This window comes from Emydura macquarii, unplaced genomic scaffold (assembly GCF_026122565.2).
Source record: "Emydura macquarii macquarii isolate MOO-44397 ecotype Brisbane River unplaced genomic scaffold, CSIRO-AGI_Emac_v2 contig_499, whole genome shotgun sequence".
NCBI lineage: Eukaryota > Metazoa > Chordata > Testudines > Chelidae > Emydura > Emydura macquarii.
Genome location: NW_027130636.1, coordinates 15426425 through 15443777, shown reverse-complemented (window position 1 = coordinate 15443777; position 17353 = coordinate 15426425). Strand labels below are relative to the sequence as shown.

The window sequence follows — 17353 nt, the reverse complement described above, 5'->3', positions numbered from 1 at the left end:
TTTTGATTGATTCAGTCTTGTCCACTTCGTCAAGAAAGATTTTCTCATGCTTCCTTTGAAAATGTCGTCCAACAGTTGATGTGCGACAAACAATACTATCACAACAGAAAGCACAAATGGCATGGTCCTTCTTTCGAATAAATCCAAAGTTGTCAGTCCAGGAAGGCTGAAATGAACGGACAGCTAACTTTGCTTTCTTAGAAGCTAACATTTTGTCAATGGTACCCCTCAACTATCAGTGGGGGAAAAAAAATCATGACATGGGGCACGTACAACCTCAAACGCAGTGTGCTGTTCCTCCTCTTGTGATACTGATGTAGCAAATCAGTACTTAAAAATATCCCATTAATGAATAAAACACAAGCATTAACTATTTAAATGATATACATCTTTTGTCAATGTAACATACATTCTTGGGGTAAGTAAATGACAAAATATTTTTCTTTAGAACTTTTTGTGCCATTAATTGCACTAGCAGTGCGAGTGCCACTCAAAATCACCTCGTGTGCCACTTTTGGCACGTGTGCCACTGGTTGCCGAACCCAGACAGTAGTCTGGAGGTGCAATTGCAGCAGGTGCAGGCATATCCAAGCTAGCTTTGATTATGTACCTGGGGTCCCAAGTGGGATTGGATGGTGAGCTGAGCCTGTGCTGCTGTGGCTACACTGTTATTTTTAGCAAGCTAGCTCTTCCTCAGCTCCGTGTAGCTCAAAAGTTTGTCTCCGTCATCCAGCTGGTCCAGTAAAAGATATAACCTCACACACCTTGTCTCCAAAATCTTGGGACTCTCACGGCTATGACAACACTGCATACAGTCAATCATTAGGGCAGCTTTCCCTTTCCCTAATGCTGATGCTGTTTGGCCAATTTTCTTCATAAGTTTTTTTTTCTTTTTTTGAGTCCATTGAGTCCACAGCTTGCATGACTGAAGTGATTGGAAAGTTGGTTCATAGCCCTGTGCAGTTCAGTCCATTAGCTACCAATCTTCAGTGTCTAGAAGAAGTCTCATGCTTAGCTTAAAATGCCACTCATGATCATTTCACTGTTACCTTGTCCCCCCTCCTCCTTTCCCGTGAGTATCCTCACTGTTGGGGTAAGCACATCCAGTGCATGAGTGTTTGAGAAATAACATGCTTCTATTGTAAGTGCATAGACCAATGAGCATCTATGTTTAAATCCATACTTTGCTTAAGTGGTTTTTGTTTGAGTAGGGGTTGTTTCTTCATTGTAAGTCTATGTTGTGCATAGACCAATAAGGCCCTGGCTCGTGATTGGTGTCTCTCTAGAGTGCTACTGCAATGCAAATGATGATCAAGTACATCATGTGCACTGCAGTAGCCACCCTAGAGAGACACCAGTGATTGCTTTGTCTTCTCCGTCTGAACTTGGAAGGGCTGCCTCAAATTCCTACTTATGGGGGAGACTGGGTTTGAAGATTATTTATTTAGTTTATATATGGGACATTACGTGGCAAAGAAATAAACTTGATCATTTGTGTTTAAATCTATACCTTGCTTAGAAGTAACCAATACTAGGTTCATTTGTGGAAACCTTCAGTGCAGTATATGGCAGCTCTTAACAGTACAAAGTTGAGGCTTCTATTTGATTAATTATCTGCCTCTTTAAGCAGGCTTTTTTTCCTTACATCAAAGTGAGAACCTAATAGAGAGAAATCAAATACATAAAAAGAAACGTTATCAGAAGAAAATAGCCTTGCCTACAGCAGCAGGCAGCAATACTGAAAATTATACTACATATTTGTCATTTTATTACATTAATTAAACTTTTACAGTGATAGGCTGAAATAATCTATTGAACAAAATGAATAAATAATTTTCTTATTTATTAACGTGAAAATAATTTGTCTAATAAAACTTTCAGAAGTCATGGGGCTTTATTAAAAACTGTTTCCAAGCACACTTACAATTTGAGATCATTTTCTGATATTAAAAGGCCAGTCTACATACTTTCATTTTAAAAAGTTATATTTACTGCCTGTATCATTTTCTTCCAGATGGCCCTATCCTGTAGGAAATTGACATGGTGGGCACATTGCTTTCTTTCCTATGGATTTGGGGGGCTTGCTAGATTGAGGGGCTCTGCCCCTGGGAAATGAATGTTATGATCCAACATAAAGCTTAAGTGGTGGCTTAAAAATTTAGCACTTTTGTATCTTTGCAGTTTTACATTTCTGTTTATTTCATTTGATTGCACAGTTGATATAGCATAATCTATTGATTAAAATAGGACTAGGAGCAAGGAATGTCTGAGTTTTAATCCCAAGTGTGTGACATGATCAAGGAACTAGTACTTTCCATCTGTAAAATAGGGTAACATCTCCCAGTGATGTTGCAACTTAATTGCTTAGCTCTTTGAAAATACGTAAAGTACTGCATAATGTTAAGTATTATTATTTGCTCTTATTTTATACTCTAAAATGAGTCAGAACCAAAAATAATAAAAATGACTGGCATCTATCATTACACTGTGATGATGCTCATTATATCAAAGCTATTGTACACTTCCCCACATTTAAGCACAGGTAAAGTCATTAACAATATCTGAATGGAGCCAAATTGCTGTACTTTATGAATATTTTGTTACCTGTAGGTACTGTCAGTGAGGCACACCCCCTTTACCATGTGCTCTTGCTCACTGGTTAGATGATTAGTAAACATTTCAGGATTGCCAGCAATGGGTCCTTTGGTGTTATTGTTGATGCTTCAGTGAATGCATCATACTTATTAATATTCTTTTTATATGTGTAAGTTTTCCTCCATCACACATGTACAGTTCATCTAATGATGTGGGCCCCAAGTTCATCTGCTTCCATTTGGTATTTCTGATGTTTATTGACTCTTGTTTTTGAAGTGTAGTTTCATTGTTTGCTAAATTCAAATTCCCATGGTTGACCAGCAGAAATTCATATGAACTGCTAGTGAATGAATATCAAGGCATAAGCTTAATTTATGATAAATTCCTTTGGTTTAAAATGTTAGTCCCTTTGAATGGTCAAATTGACAATGCTACAAATTGAGAATCCTTTATTTCTCAAAAAGTCAGGTATGCACAATACCACCGTGCTATGCCACCAGTCTGACTCCAAGGCTCCAGTCTACCCATGTTTTTCAAACCATGTTAGCACCTTTTAAAATAATTTTTTTTAAAAAAGCCATTCTTATTTGAGTGTGCATCCATGTAGATTCTATGGTAGGTTCTCTGGTGATTCATGTGTGCAAGATCAGGGCCCAGTGTTTGCCCTGTTCCTCAAGGGGCAGGGCAGTTGTGATCCTTCTTTATTTCCCACTTATCGCCCAAAGCAGTGAAATCAAACCAGGTAAGTGTCCAACATGTTAGCTCAAGCAAAATCTCTGAAAACTCTTCAAAACTCTTCAGAACTCCTCTAATCTATAGATATTCAATTGATTATATATATGTAACCTGTTTGAACTAAATACCAATGAACAATCCCTGCTTTATAGCTCTCTCCCCAGTACAGAGCTCCTCAAAATGGTGGATTTACCCACAAAGAACAGTTCAGTCTTGTTTGGATGTTGCTAAAAATGTTTAAAAACCTTATGTACAGAGCTTTACCTTGCTACTTACAAAAAGTCTCCCTAGTTTACAGCACTGTTTAATTGTTTTATAATGAATTGAATCTGTTAAAGTTAAACAGTACTTAGAAAGAGGCTCTAACACTTTCCTAGAGTTGTTTTACTGTGAGTTGAAAGCTAAGTATATAGGCCCAAAGGTAGCTAGGTATACATAAAAAAGTGTCTTATCTGTTAGCCACCTCAGTGAAGAAAATAAAACAAGGATGCCAATTGTGGTAGTGTTTTTTATCTCATGTATACGGTTCCATTAAAAACTGGAACAAAGATACTAATGTATTTCAGATAAGCCATTGAAATAGCATTTTACTAAAAATTCATTTTTTAAAAACGCCTATAGAGATTATAGATCCTTTATTATAATAACCACTTGGGCTGCCCTTGGAGAATCTAATGTCTACTGATTATAAATACTTGTACTTAACAGCATAGGTTACTTCTTTTTAAAACACTACAACCAAAGCGATGATGATCAGGAATAGGTAGAATTAACTAATGTGCAGGCTAGTTTTTGCAAACTGCAGAAATAATTTGTAATGTGAAAATCTAAAATAAAATATGAAAGTTGCAAACTTACACACAAGTCGAGAAAATAAAGTTATACCATGTGTAATATTGATAAGCTAATATTGTACCCGTTCTTTACTCTTGTGTTTAATTTTACCACTTTGATGTTTAAACACCTTTCAGTTAGGTTAGTAGTGTATATATGTGTATAGTTTTGTGCATTTTATATTAATATCCATATCTGGGCAAAGATCTTGTTAGTGAGTTTATATTTCAGTCACTTTATGGTTTCAGTTGCCTGATCTAATATTAAAAACCTTCTGTAAAATACAGGACTTTGCTGGTTTTGAGTTACAGCTACTTTACAGTGGAAGTGCATTACATTGTTTTTCCCTTCCGTTCTGTCTTCCTTTATGTTGCCTGGCATTAATTCCTAGTTTCATGTAGGTTCATTATATAATAGTTCATAGTTCTGTGACCTGTAATTAAGTTTTAAAGGCAGTATTAGCTCACTTGACATATTTCAATTTCCATAATTGAATTTCAGTTATTTGGCCTATACAATATCTTGTAACATATGTAAACAAGCTCTACTTCTTTTGATTTACATACTTAGGCTATGTACAGTATAGCGGCAGTGAAGACATGTTCAGTCGATCCAGAAGTCGATCTATTAAAACCACCTCCAAAAAAAGCGTCGTGCTGGGTCGATGGGAACACATTTCCCATCGGCGCAGTGCAGTGGAGACAGCGCGCAAAAGGGAAGTTACTAGTAACTCCAGTTGACTGCTGCTGAATTTTGCCGGCAGTGTAGACCTGCCCTTAGTCTACAACAGGCAGTGCCAAATTGCATATAAGTAAAGATTGTCTGTAGATCTGAATGGACAGACAGATTTAAACAGTTAGGGCTAGCTTGTAGCATTAAGCTACAGCCCTACATTGATTGGTGTGGAAGTGTACTTACTGCCTTAGTGGAGCTCTAGCAAGTGGAGCACAATGCTTCCTAGGACTTTTTTTAGGAATGCATCTTCTATGCTACTTTTAAAGAGGGTGCTGTATGTAATGTATATTATCTTCCAGATCTACAGACACAGGCTTGGACAGCTTGTGCTACAGCACTAAAAATGGTTGCGTAGATGTTTGGGCTCAGACAAGAGCTTGGGTTCTGAAGCCTGGGGAGGGAGCTGGGTTTCAGAGCCCAAGCCCAAACATCTACACACCTGTATCTAGAGTCATAGCAGAGTCTGAGTCTGTAGAGCCAGTCTGTCATACTCGTCGCCTCGGGTTTTAAAACGCAGTGTAGACATGCCCTTTGTGCTAGGCACCATACAAAAAAATGACTGAAGACAGTTCCTGCCCCAGAGAACTCATCCGTACTTCCTTCCCTTGTGCACCCATGGAGAGACTGGGAAAGTAATCAGATTATTGATTTAGAGTAGGTAACTTGGTTAGGTTATGTCTATAATCACTTCAGCAACATTTTAGCTTGTGAATCATTGCCACCTCCAACCCCAACTCTGGCTTCTGGGAGTTTTATCCTATCGAGCACTTGCTGCTGCTGCTACCCTTTCTGGGAAGTAAAAACTGCTCCCTGGCCTACAGCCTTTGTGTACTTAACTTGGTCCATGTGGGCTTTTGTCCTACAGTTCTCTGTTTGGGAAAGCATCAAATAAAAAAAATAAAAGTAATTTTTCCCCAGTACAAAGCAAATCTGCAACATCAGGAACAACAGCAGTGCTGTTTTAACTCTGTAGTATCATAGAGTCACTGGAGTGTCAGGTGCTAGTATTGTAATAGCATTGTTAGCACTGATACTATGGATACTATACAGATTAGTCACCTCCCTGGTTTTAATTTCTTCAGTTGGTATGCTAATACTTAAATTCTGTTAATAAATTTTCTCTGGAGATAGTATGCCCTTTTCCCTTCAAAGTTGCCTAGAATATTAAGTTATTTTTTTCATTGTCTCAGCTTTGTTGATCTTTTTACAAAAGTACACTTTGTCTTGGTTTTATTCCAGAATCACAAGACAAGGACTATAATGTTCTTGCATGCAAGTCTATAAACAAGGCAATGAAATAATAAGACTGTCTCAAGGCATCAGGAAAATCTGGTTAACAGCCATTTGTAATCTACCCTCCTTTGTCCTAATTGCCCACTTCATTTTACCTGCTTTCTTGCAATGTGTTATCCCCTCATGCTTAACAATCGGTCCCACTTTGTTTTTAGCTGTGGCACTCTGGTTATCTTTTTCCAAACCTGAAGATGAATTTTGTGAAACTCAAGTTTGTCTCTTCTACCAACAGCAGTTGGTTCAATAAAAGATATTACCTCACTCACCTTGTCTCCTTAAAAAACAATTTGAAATTTTTCATTTCCAGCAGTTTTGAATTAATAGATATGTTATGGAATTCAAGGTGAAAATAAAGGGTTTTTTGACTGGGAATTCAGGTTTAGATTTGGAATATACGAATTTGTGCAGTATTTTTTTTCCTCTAGGAAAAACACTATTCTCTTTAAAAATAAAAAAGGTGGTGGTGAGAGCACCCTTGGGTTATACAAGGACATTTCCACTTATAGTGATTTTTCTCCTATAAAACAGCTGAACAGCGTAAAAGATACAGATTTGTCTTTGATATGTTTTTCTTCATATAATGTTCCTACTAACAATGTCAGCATTGTGTTGAGTAGCCTTGCTTTTTAAAATCTATGTAAACAAAGACTTTGAAAGCTAAATAATGACCTTATAAAGGGTAGCAGTCTATGTGTGGTAGTGGGATAAGAGGGGGGAATGTAATTCAGTTATTCAGCTGTTTCCATGCAGTTTAAAACATGAACAATCTCTTGAACATATTTTGAATTATGCAGGTGTGTGGGACAGAAAATTATATTGACATTCATGTTTTTTACCTTATAGGACCGAGTATATGTACAACAAAATAATGTGGAGAATGTATACAACTTAGGGTTAATAATTTTTCGAGATCAAGTTGTACGTTATGGCTGTATAAGAGATCACCTACGACAGACTCTGTTGGATATGATCGCAAGAGAGCGGAAAGGAGAAGTTGTAGATAGGTATGATGGCTCTGACTGTTTACTGTTATATTTAATTTTTAAACATAGAGTGGTAAGTAGTATTTACAACATAAAACATGTATAGCTAGCTTGCTTTTTAAACCACCAGTTAGTCTGTAATTTTTTATCACAGGTATGTTAGAGAGTTGTTCTGTAATAGTCTGGAAAAAACAGATTTTTGAGCAGTTGTCTCCTGTAAATGTTAAGTAATCCAGCTGTGTTCATTTAAGAGGTGTACTGCTAAGAAAACTATTAAATAAATATTTAGTTTAACTACAAAGGTTCAGTGATCTGTCATTAATATTCTTTCCTATTTACTACTTGCTTTTATTTGTTGTTTGTTTCAAGTCTTTCCCACTACCTTGCTTCTCAGTCTGCTGTAAAGTGAGGGATTGAGGCAATTCTTTGTGCATTCCTTTTCCTTGTTTACTTGCTTGACCTTTTTGGGGGGTGAGGGTGGAAGGTTTATTTTTATCTCCATTTTACTTTTCCAGAGTTTTAATCTAAGTCTTTCTCTGTTAATTTCTTCCCTTGTAAATCCATTTAGTATTCTCTTTTACAATTTCATCAGATGCTGAGTGCCTTGCCACATGTATGGTGCTGCAGCTGAAGTAACTTGCAATTTGCAAACTTTTTGTGCTTCTCCAGTTTCAGAGCAGCTGTTGGGTGTGTGGGTGTGTAAACTGCATGCTGCTTTAGCTGAAGTTGTGTCATCGGGATTGCCCAACAAGCATTTTATGAAGAAAATGATATTGTCTGTCAGCATCTGTATATTGTCCCCTAGTGCCAGACAGTGGGATTTTTCCCAGCCTGACTAATCCTTTGTACTCTTACATTATCTTTATTGGCATGTTTGTGTGCTTAACCATGTTTTGACTTGCTGACTCTTTCTCTTTTGTCAGTAATAAAAAATACTGTATAATCTCACTGGGCTAGAGCAGTGCTACAACTTTAATTGTGGGACTGTTCTGGTTGAAATAAATTGCTTTGTTCACTCCGTGTTGGTAACTTTCAGTTTAGTTTCCTTTAAACCAGTGTTTCTTAACCTGGAGTTTTAGAGGGGTCGCAAGTGCAGAGCTGGTATTGGGGGTGGCAAGAAAGGTAATTGCCTGGAGCCACAGGGGCGCCATGAAACTAAGTTACATGCCTCAGCCCCGTGGGGGTGGGACTCAGGCTTCAGGGGTACAGTAGTTTGGAAAGGTTAAGAACCACTGACCAAAAATACTTTTGGTTGTCCATTGTACTGTGGAATTTATTGTTGATATAAACTGAAATAGATTTCAAAACTATTTACTGCTCATCAGACAAGTTCCTTTCAGAGAGTTTTTTTATTATTTAATGAAACAGAAAATGTAACACCTTTATATTTTAAAATTGCTTATAGTAGACTTGATTTTTCCCCCCCAAAATTCATTGTTTGGTACATTGAGAGAAACCATTTTAGCTGTTCTGTACAGTTTTATTAACTTACATTATGCTTTTTGCTCTGTATCTTAAAAGCATGTATGAATCTCTAAGTTGTTAAAAACATCTTTTGGCAGAGGCGCAATAAGAAATGCTTGCCAGATGTTAATGATTCTAGGTCTTGAAGGAAGATCAGTCTATGAAGAAGACTTTGAGGCTCCATTTTTGGAGATGTCTGCAGAATTCTTTCAGGTACAGCAATGTTGCCACTTAAATATGTATTTTAACTGCATATGGACTAGAACAAGTACATTTATAATCTCCTGAATAATTGGTAAGAATCAGTGCAGCATTCAATAACTGCAACTTGATAAATAGGGAGGGTGTTTATCTGTTTTTGTGTGCAACTATATAACAAGTCTCCAGTTAATCTTAAATTATTGTCCTTTTATAGTATCAGTACAAAAGTGAAATTATTTGGGAAACTACCTTATGAGGGTGATTAAGTGTATTGCAGAGTTTTTAATTTCATAGGCTCTAATTGCATAAAATAAAAGAAGAATAATGGAATGTTCCTAAATAGCCTTTTGAGGAGGGCCCTGAATAATGGATTAAGAAAGTTTAACAAATTTCATAGCTAAAAATTGAGTTGGGAAAAAAATGTCATGTATTAAAAATGGTTGAGATTCAGTCCTGTCCTCATGTTCATGGGCATGTGTCCCTGTATCCTGCAGACTTTCTTGAAATCAGGAAGCATGATTTTTAACAAGTTACACAGCAGTATGTACCTGTGTCTGATATTAGTATTTAGGTGTCCAAAATAGTCTAGAAAAAATTCTCATACCTAAATTTCCCTAATCTGAGGGAACTAAGATGAGTTGCTAACAAATGTCAGAATCAAAAAGATACTGCATTGGGGAACATAGTGTATATGTGCTGTCTTTTAAAAAAGATAATTGCCAAAAATAATTCTGGAATGGAGACTGGAGAGCCTTAGTTCACTATTAAGTAATTTTTTAAAGAAGTATTGTTACTGATGCAGGATTTCTGACTTATTTATCTTTAACGAGAGGAAGAGAGAGAGATGGTCAGTTTTCAAAAGAGAAATTGTCCATCTCTAACTAAGGATTATTTATATGAAAAATGTGACAAAATAATAGATTTTTAAAAGTGAAGAACTTGCTTTCGAAAGGGTTCTGGTAAATTCTTTATTAGAAGCTATTAAAGAAATTTCTCAACCATTAAAGAGAGAAAGTTATGTCTTAATTTAAAATCTTGTTGAAACAGAAAGGGAGCGGGGGAGGGAATAAATAGCCAATTCTCAGTGTCTGAGTTGAATGAAGGAGTGGTTTAAGTGATCAGTACTAGGGCTAGTGATGTTCACTGTAATAAATATCTGGAACTTGGAAAAGCAGATGGCAAAATTTGCTGACACCAATTTAGGTTAGTCAACTCAAAAACATTGAACCCGCCAAAAAGACCTATGTTAATAAAATTAAGCAATTAATGGCAGACAAAATTTAGCATAGAAAGGTTCAAGGTAAATTTAATTGGAAGACTAAATTTAAATAATTCAGTGGAACAATTTGATTCCATTTTTTTTCTTTGAGTTCTAAAAACCTATCTATAACTGTGCACAATTGATTGAAGATGTTTGTTTCATGTGCATTTGTGGTTATAGTGATTTAAAGATGTTGGGCTGTATAACAAGAGAAATGAAAGTATAATATTGACCAATTTGGATGAAAAACAATTTGATGTAAAATTGTATACTGTTCAATGAAATTAGCTGGAAGAATAAAGGCTGTTAATCCTCACAACTGAAATTTATTACCAGTGGGAGTTAAAAAGAATTTTCCATCTTTCCTTCCTTTTCTTTTTTCCCCATAGTGTATTACTTTATAGCTAGATATATTGTATTAGGAGTTTTATGCCTTTCTCTGGATCATATGACCATGGCTACTATTGGAAACTGGATGCAGGATTTGCCATCCCAATGTTCTCATTGTGCTCGCACACAGGCATGAACTTCACCTTGACTATATGAATAGTCCCTTTGAGCTCACATACATACTCACAAATGATCTGGAGGATGGGGTAGATTGCACCCTCAGCAAGTTTGAATATGACGCTAAGCTATGGGGTGGGGTAGATACCCTGGAAGATAGGGCTAGGATACAGAGTGATCTAAACAAATTGGAGGATTGGGCCAAAAGAAATCTGATGAGGTTCAATAAGGACAAGTGCAGAGTCCTGCACATAGGAAGGAAGAATCCCATGCACAGCTACAGACTGGGGACCGATGAGCTAAGCAGCAGTTCTACAGAAAAGTACCTGGGGGTTACAGTGGGTAAGAAGCTGGCTATGAGTCAGCAGTGTACCCTGGTTGCCAAGAAGGCTAATAGCATATTGGGCTGCATTAGTAGGAGCATTGCCAGCAGTTCGAGGGAAGTGATTATTCTCCTCTGTTTGGCATTGGTGAGGCCGCATTAGGAGTATTGTGTCCAGTTTTGGGCCCCCCCACTACAAAAAGGATGTGGAGAAGTTGGAGAGAGTCCATCGGAGGGCAACAAAAATGATTAGGGGGCTGGAGCACAGGACTTATGAGGAGAGGCTAAGGAAACTGGGCTTGTTTAGTCTGCAGAAGAGAAGAATGAGGGGGATTTGATAGCAGCCTTTAACTACCTGAAAGGGGGTTCCAGGGAGGATGGGGCTAGGCTGTTCTCGGTGGTGGCAGATGACAGAACAAGGAGCAACGGTCTCAAGTTGCAGTGGGGGAGGTCTAGGGTTGGATATTAGGAAAATGTTTTTCCCTAGGAGGGTGGTGAAGCACTGGAATGGGTTACCTAGGGAGGTGGTGGAATCTCCATCTTTAGAGGTTTTTAAGCTGCAGCTTGACAAAGCTTGATTTAGCTGAAGTTAGTCCTGCTTTGAGCAGGGGGTTGGACTAGATGACCTCCTGAGGTCCCTTCCAACTCTAATATTCTATGATTCTATACTTTGAGTTAAGCACATGCATAAGTCTTTGTAGGATCACAGGTATAGTGATTTCACATTTTTTGTCATTCTTTCTATTTGATTAGGGCCTATTTATAAATGCTTTGATTAATACAGAATAAATTTCATAGTACTTTTTCATTTTAAAAGCAGCTCAAGTATTAATTTGTGTTTTTAATCACAGATGGAAAGTCAGAAATTTTTAGCTGAAAACAGTGCTTCAGTATATATAAAGAAAGTAGAAGCTAGAATTAATGAAGAAATAGAACGGGTGATGCACTGCCTTGATAAATCAACAGAAGAGCCAATTGTGAAAGTTGTTGAAAGGGAACTTATTTCCAAGCACATGAAGACTATAGTGGAAATGGAGAACTCTGGGCTTGTTCATATGCTGAAAAATGGAAAGACAGAAGGTAAGACTGGATCACACGGGAAGCAAAAATGCCTAGAATGCTGCTGTGATTCTTGTGACACTTGTAACCTTGCTTTTAAGCCTCAATATTGGTTTTCTTTAGACTTTAAGATTGATGTTCCTATGGTAGCCTAAAAATACCCCACTCCTTCTGTGTTAAACATATCTGGGAAAGTTGCTACAACTTTAAATGCATCTTAAGTAAATTAGGTCACAGTCACCTCAGGGCAGGGACTATACTATACATGTCACATACTTCTGCTTAGTGCCAGACGTTGTGCTTCTCAATGAAATATGAAAGCGTCTTTGGCAAAAGAACAAATGTATTATACTGCCATGTGTCTCCTGCCTTCTGTGAACTACCATAATGCCAACCCGCCACTCTTCCAATGTGATGATCTCAAAATGCTTCCTTCTATGAACTGTAAGGAAGGCTCCATGAACTAATTTTGGCCAACAGACTACAGTTTGAGAACTGCTGAAATAAGCCATTCAGTTCCCTTGCATGATGAATTCATTGAGGGAATTGACTAAAAACTGCATTGTAGAGAAAAATTGTCTCAGTTCTGTGTTAAAAATCCCACACATAAATTGGTATCCTGAGGAGAGGAAAAATTAAGAGGTGAACATGACACAGAATGATTGGTTATAATTTCCTGCAGCAAAAGATGTCTTGAGTTTTCAGGACAGTAAAGAGGTGAGTATGGTGTAAGTGGCTCTAAGAGTTAGAGCCCCACATCTGATTTGCGATCTGCAAACATGGTCCGTTGATATCTGCAGAGTTGCAGGTCTATATTAATAGTATTCTGTACATATTAACTCATCCTCAGTCTTCAGAGTAGTAGTACATCCAGGAATTGATACATTTCAAAAGGATGTGGGGTAACTAAAACTCTCATTACTTCAGAATTTTAACTTTAAAAGAGAGACAGTAAAAGAAACACATTCGCAGAGCAGTGGAAACAGAACTTCAGTCATGGTTAAAGCACCATTTTAAGAATATAAGAACATAAGAACAGCTGTACTGGATCAGAAAGCCCAGTATCCTGTCTTCTGATAGTGGCCAATGCCAGGTGCTTTAGAGGGAATGAACAGAACAGGTAATCATCAAATGATCCATCCCGTCACCCATTCCAAGCTTCTGGCAAACAGAAGTAGAGAAACTTGTAAGTATAAGGGGAGTGAAGAGAAAATGAAAAAGGGAGAAAATCAAGAAAGTCAGTCAAATGTTGAGTTTTATTTTTAGGAAGAATACTAGTCACACAAGCGCTATATCGGTTTAAAACATCTCATTTTATAACTCAATGGGGTTTTGAGTATACATTAATGTAGGGTTTTTCAGAGGAAAAGTAGCATAGAAGTGCTAAGTAATATATCATTATTTCCATGCAATAAATTGTAGAGCAGTGTTCATACCACAACAGCAGGAACAGGAAGGTAACTGAGCTGTCTCTTATGCAAATAGTTCTCTGTTCCCAAAGCAACTTTAGAAACACTAGGCAATCAGAAGGTAACACTAGTATGTGGTAGAGAATCAAGGTGTGGGTGGATAAAGGTATTATTTGTGTGGGGATTTAGAGGCGGTGACGGGATTATGCTTAACAGGATATGGTTGTATAAAGTAAAGTGACTGAGGTTTCAGGCTGGCGAGATGAATAGTTGAGTGGTCAATGAAGGATCATATGGAAAGTTATCTTCAGTTTTGGAGACACATCTGGTTTGAGATTAGTAGGAATTCAAAGCTATATGAGAGGTGGCTCAAGGTAAAACTGGATAGAAGGGTAATATTTGGGGTTGAAGTACTATGTTAGAAAATCATCTACATAACAGTAGCCATTGACCTTATGGGAACATGATGTCAAGAGTATGTGGTGGGAAGAACAGATACCAAAAACATGACACCAACAGATAGGCAGATAAGGAGATATTGAAGGAGCAGTTGGTTGACAAGAGGAGAGCCAACAGAAAGCTAAGGAGGGAAGATTAATCAGCAGCATCAAAGGCAGCAGGCAAAGAAGAAGGAGACAGAGAAGCCTCTTTATTTGAATAAGAGGAATTCTGGCACTAGAGAGGAGGAAGTCCAAGAAGTGTAAATAGATGGCAAATACTAAGATTTTTGAGGCAAAAGTTAGGCATGACAAGGAGATGGTAGTCAGAATGGCAAGTGGGATAATTGAAGATTTTTTTTTTTTCGAGATAAGAGCATCCTTCAATACAGAATAGGGAGCTAGGGGTTGCAGAACAGGCACAAATTAAATGGATAGGCATGGGTTAAAGGCAGTTAGTTGACAAGAACTCTGACACAGTTACAAAGATCGATGATGATTCTAGAGGAAAGTAGGTGAGCGTGTGAAATTATATATAACAGCCCCTCCCCCACACCCATATGTGGACCAAAAACAGGCACGGGTAAAGGGGCTCAAGACAAGCACAGAAGCAAGAGTTGAAAATTGTTACCGCAATTACAAAGATTAAGATTTTTACGTTATTGACAAACTGAAATGTAAAATGATGAATTTGGGTCTTTTTTATTTTTTTTAAGCAAAAATAACTCATATTTGCTTTGATGGGAACTTAATAAATTCTAGCAATTTTAAGTGAAAACTGGAAACACTCACCCAATAACCCCTTTTCTATTTTAATTTTTAAGTATTCTCTCATATCCTTAAATTTAAGGTGTTTGTTCCTTGGGATGGCAATTTTGAAGACTTTATTGTTGAACAAAATCTACAGCATGTCCCCACTCATAAAGGTCTCATCGTCCTGAAAATTAACGCTGTACTGTTTTGTTTTGTTAGCAGATCTTGGTTTTTTTACTGGGTATGTGAATCTTATGGACAGAATTTGCCTTCTTGTTCATACCTATTTTGCTCATCTAATGAATGAGATCTATGCAAATATAGTACATGTTGGCTGTAGTGCACAATATTTCACTGTTTTTGTTTTCAGATCTTGCTTGCATGTACAAGTTATTTAGCCGTGTGCCGAATGGCCTGAAGACAATGTGTGAATGTATGAGTTCGTACCTGAGGGAGCAAGGTAAAGCTCTAGTATCTGAAGAGGGAGAAGGAAAGAACCCAGTTGATTATATTCAGGTAAATCAAACTTTTCATTGTCTTCTTTCAAATTTTTTTTTGTCTCCCAGAGTATCAGTTAATTACAAAGATGTTTTAACAGTGTCTTATTTGGGGATAAAACCTCCAAACTGATGCAAAGATGGTTAGTAATAGCCTAAAATTGTAAGGTATAGTTATATTACAAACCTGCCTTTGATGAATTTTGGGAAATATTTTCAATTACTTTCATACACATGGTGCTTGGAGAATAATAGTTCATATGTTTGTTTTTATTTGCTTATTTTATTACCTGAAATATATACAGGTTAATTGAAGAATTCCTGGGAAATCTCCGCTTTTCTTCCAATAAGTGTCAGGCACTAAAAGCTTCAAGGAGAATACAGACTTCTGGTCAAGAGGAAGTACTTACCAACTTCAGATGCATTGATTAGTAGATGTAGGCAAGTGAATAACATGCACATGGATGGATTTAAATTTTTAGTCCACAAGTTTATTAATTTTAACACTGAGGAGAGGGGCAGTGTGTGCCCATTTCCTGCTCCCACATACCGGGCATTTAACTGCTTCCAGTGCAGAGTTACAAGGCTCTTCCCATAAAACCAGTACTTGAGGGTAGATCCCATGTAGGCCTACTCCTAGGACTCACATTTGAATCCTCTCTGCCTTACCCCATGTGCATGGGGAAGAGGTTGCTAAGGGGGTGACCTTAATGCATAGAGACTTCAGATCTCCCTTGCTCAGATAGTTGCAGAAATCCACCAGCGAAATCTCAGGTCTCCTTTATATCAGGAGCTGGCCCTCTTAGCATTATCTGTGCTGGACACCTAAATTGCAACAACCTAAATAGTCTTATCTTTCCTAATATTAAACATTCATGTTCTGTTTCCTGCAGCTCAATTGTGCCACTATCGGTATGCCTACATTGCAATTGGGAAGTGTGATTGTGGCATGTGTAGACTTATCAAAACTAGCTTGAGTAACAATAGCAGTGGAGCTATGACTGAACGTGCAGCTGCAAGGGCTACCTCACCCACCCAGGACACTGGGTGTATGCTAAGGAAGCACCTGCTTGAGTACCTTGGCTTGGTAGGGCTGGCCTGTGTAGCTGCTATGTTGCCATTGCTTCACATGCCACGCGTACTCTCTCGCTTCCCTTTCCACCCAGAATATCCCTTTCAGGCAGTGTTGCATCCTCTGTTGAGTGTGGGGGCAGAGGGAAGCAGTTGCAAAGGCTCTGAAATGCAGCTTTGTAACTACTGTTTTGCTTTAATACTCTACAGTTTTATGTTTGAAAGAGGGACCTGAATATTAGTAATTGTAACTTTTAACTTGCGTAAAGTTTGGTAGTTTTTAATTATGCATTATGGTGAAACTACTGTAGAATGTAATAACTAACCAACAGGCGTGTCTTCTCAAAAAACAGGACACATTCCCCTTATTAAGGGATAAGATACTTTTTCTTCCTAGGATCTAAAGGAAAGTGATGTGTAGCACCTGGTTTATTAAGGTCACACAAGCTGAGCCAGGGGACTATTGTCGCCCTTTCATCTCTTTTCAAGAGAAGAACCTCAGTTTTAAGTTCTGGAAATGTTATTAAAACTGATTTATTTTATAAGCACTCATTTAAGGAAAACCTGTAGTTGAGGAAATGTTGATTACTTCTAAACCCATGCTTCCTCTTCAGGTGAAAACTATTTTGTTCCTTAAACCTTAAATTTGGGGGACAGGGTCATTTGTAAATGTCTTGTATCTAAATGCAAACTTTTTAGTGTAATTTCCTAATTATCATTGCTATGTAAATAGTAAGATGTTTTATCTATCAATATGGAATCTCATGAAATTATTACTAGTTACTAGTATAAGAAGCCATTTGAGTATAAAAAAAATCAATATTAATTGGGGAGTTAATTAGTTAATTAGGCAGTGATTAAGCAACTTCCTCACCAGACTCAATGACCAGAACCATTTCTCAAAGGATTAAGAAGAAAATTCCTTCTTTGATGACCATATGAGTTTTAAAGAATCTAATCATTTAAGTTAAAAAATGAAACAAAACAGCTATTTTAAAAAGCTGAAAGACTTTAATATAGAAAATAGTTTTCAGACTCATTTGAAACAATTTCAACTATTAAAACCTGATGGAACAAGAGGGATATCTCAGTCAGAAAACAAATTGTATAAAAAGAGTTAAGACAGACTTTAACAATACGATACTGAGAATTTCTTGCTACAAAGACAAAAGCAATATGACCATGAAGTTGAAGATT

General features: G+C 37.3%; 1 protein-coding gene across 1 annotated transcript in view; it reads left to right on the top strand.

Annotated features, from left to right (window-relative positions):
- Positions 1–17353, top strand: part of CUL3 (cullin 3) — a 99996-nt gene that overhangs the window by 39172 nt on the left and 43471 nt on the right. The window contains exons 4-7 of the mRNA XM_067538983.1: positions 7036–7196; positions 8738–8852; positions 11782–12010; positions 14959–15104. Of these exons, the coding sequence (XP_067395084.1) occupies positions 7036–7196; positions 8738–8852; positions 11782–12010; positions 14959–15104 (651 nt within the window). The remainder of the gene's footprint in view (positions 1–7035; positions 7197–8737; positions 8853–11781; positions 12011–14958; positions 15105–17353) is intronic.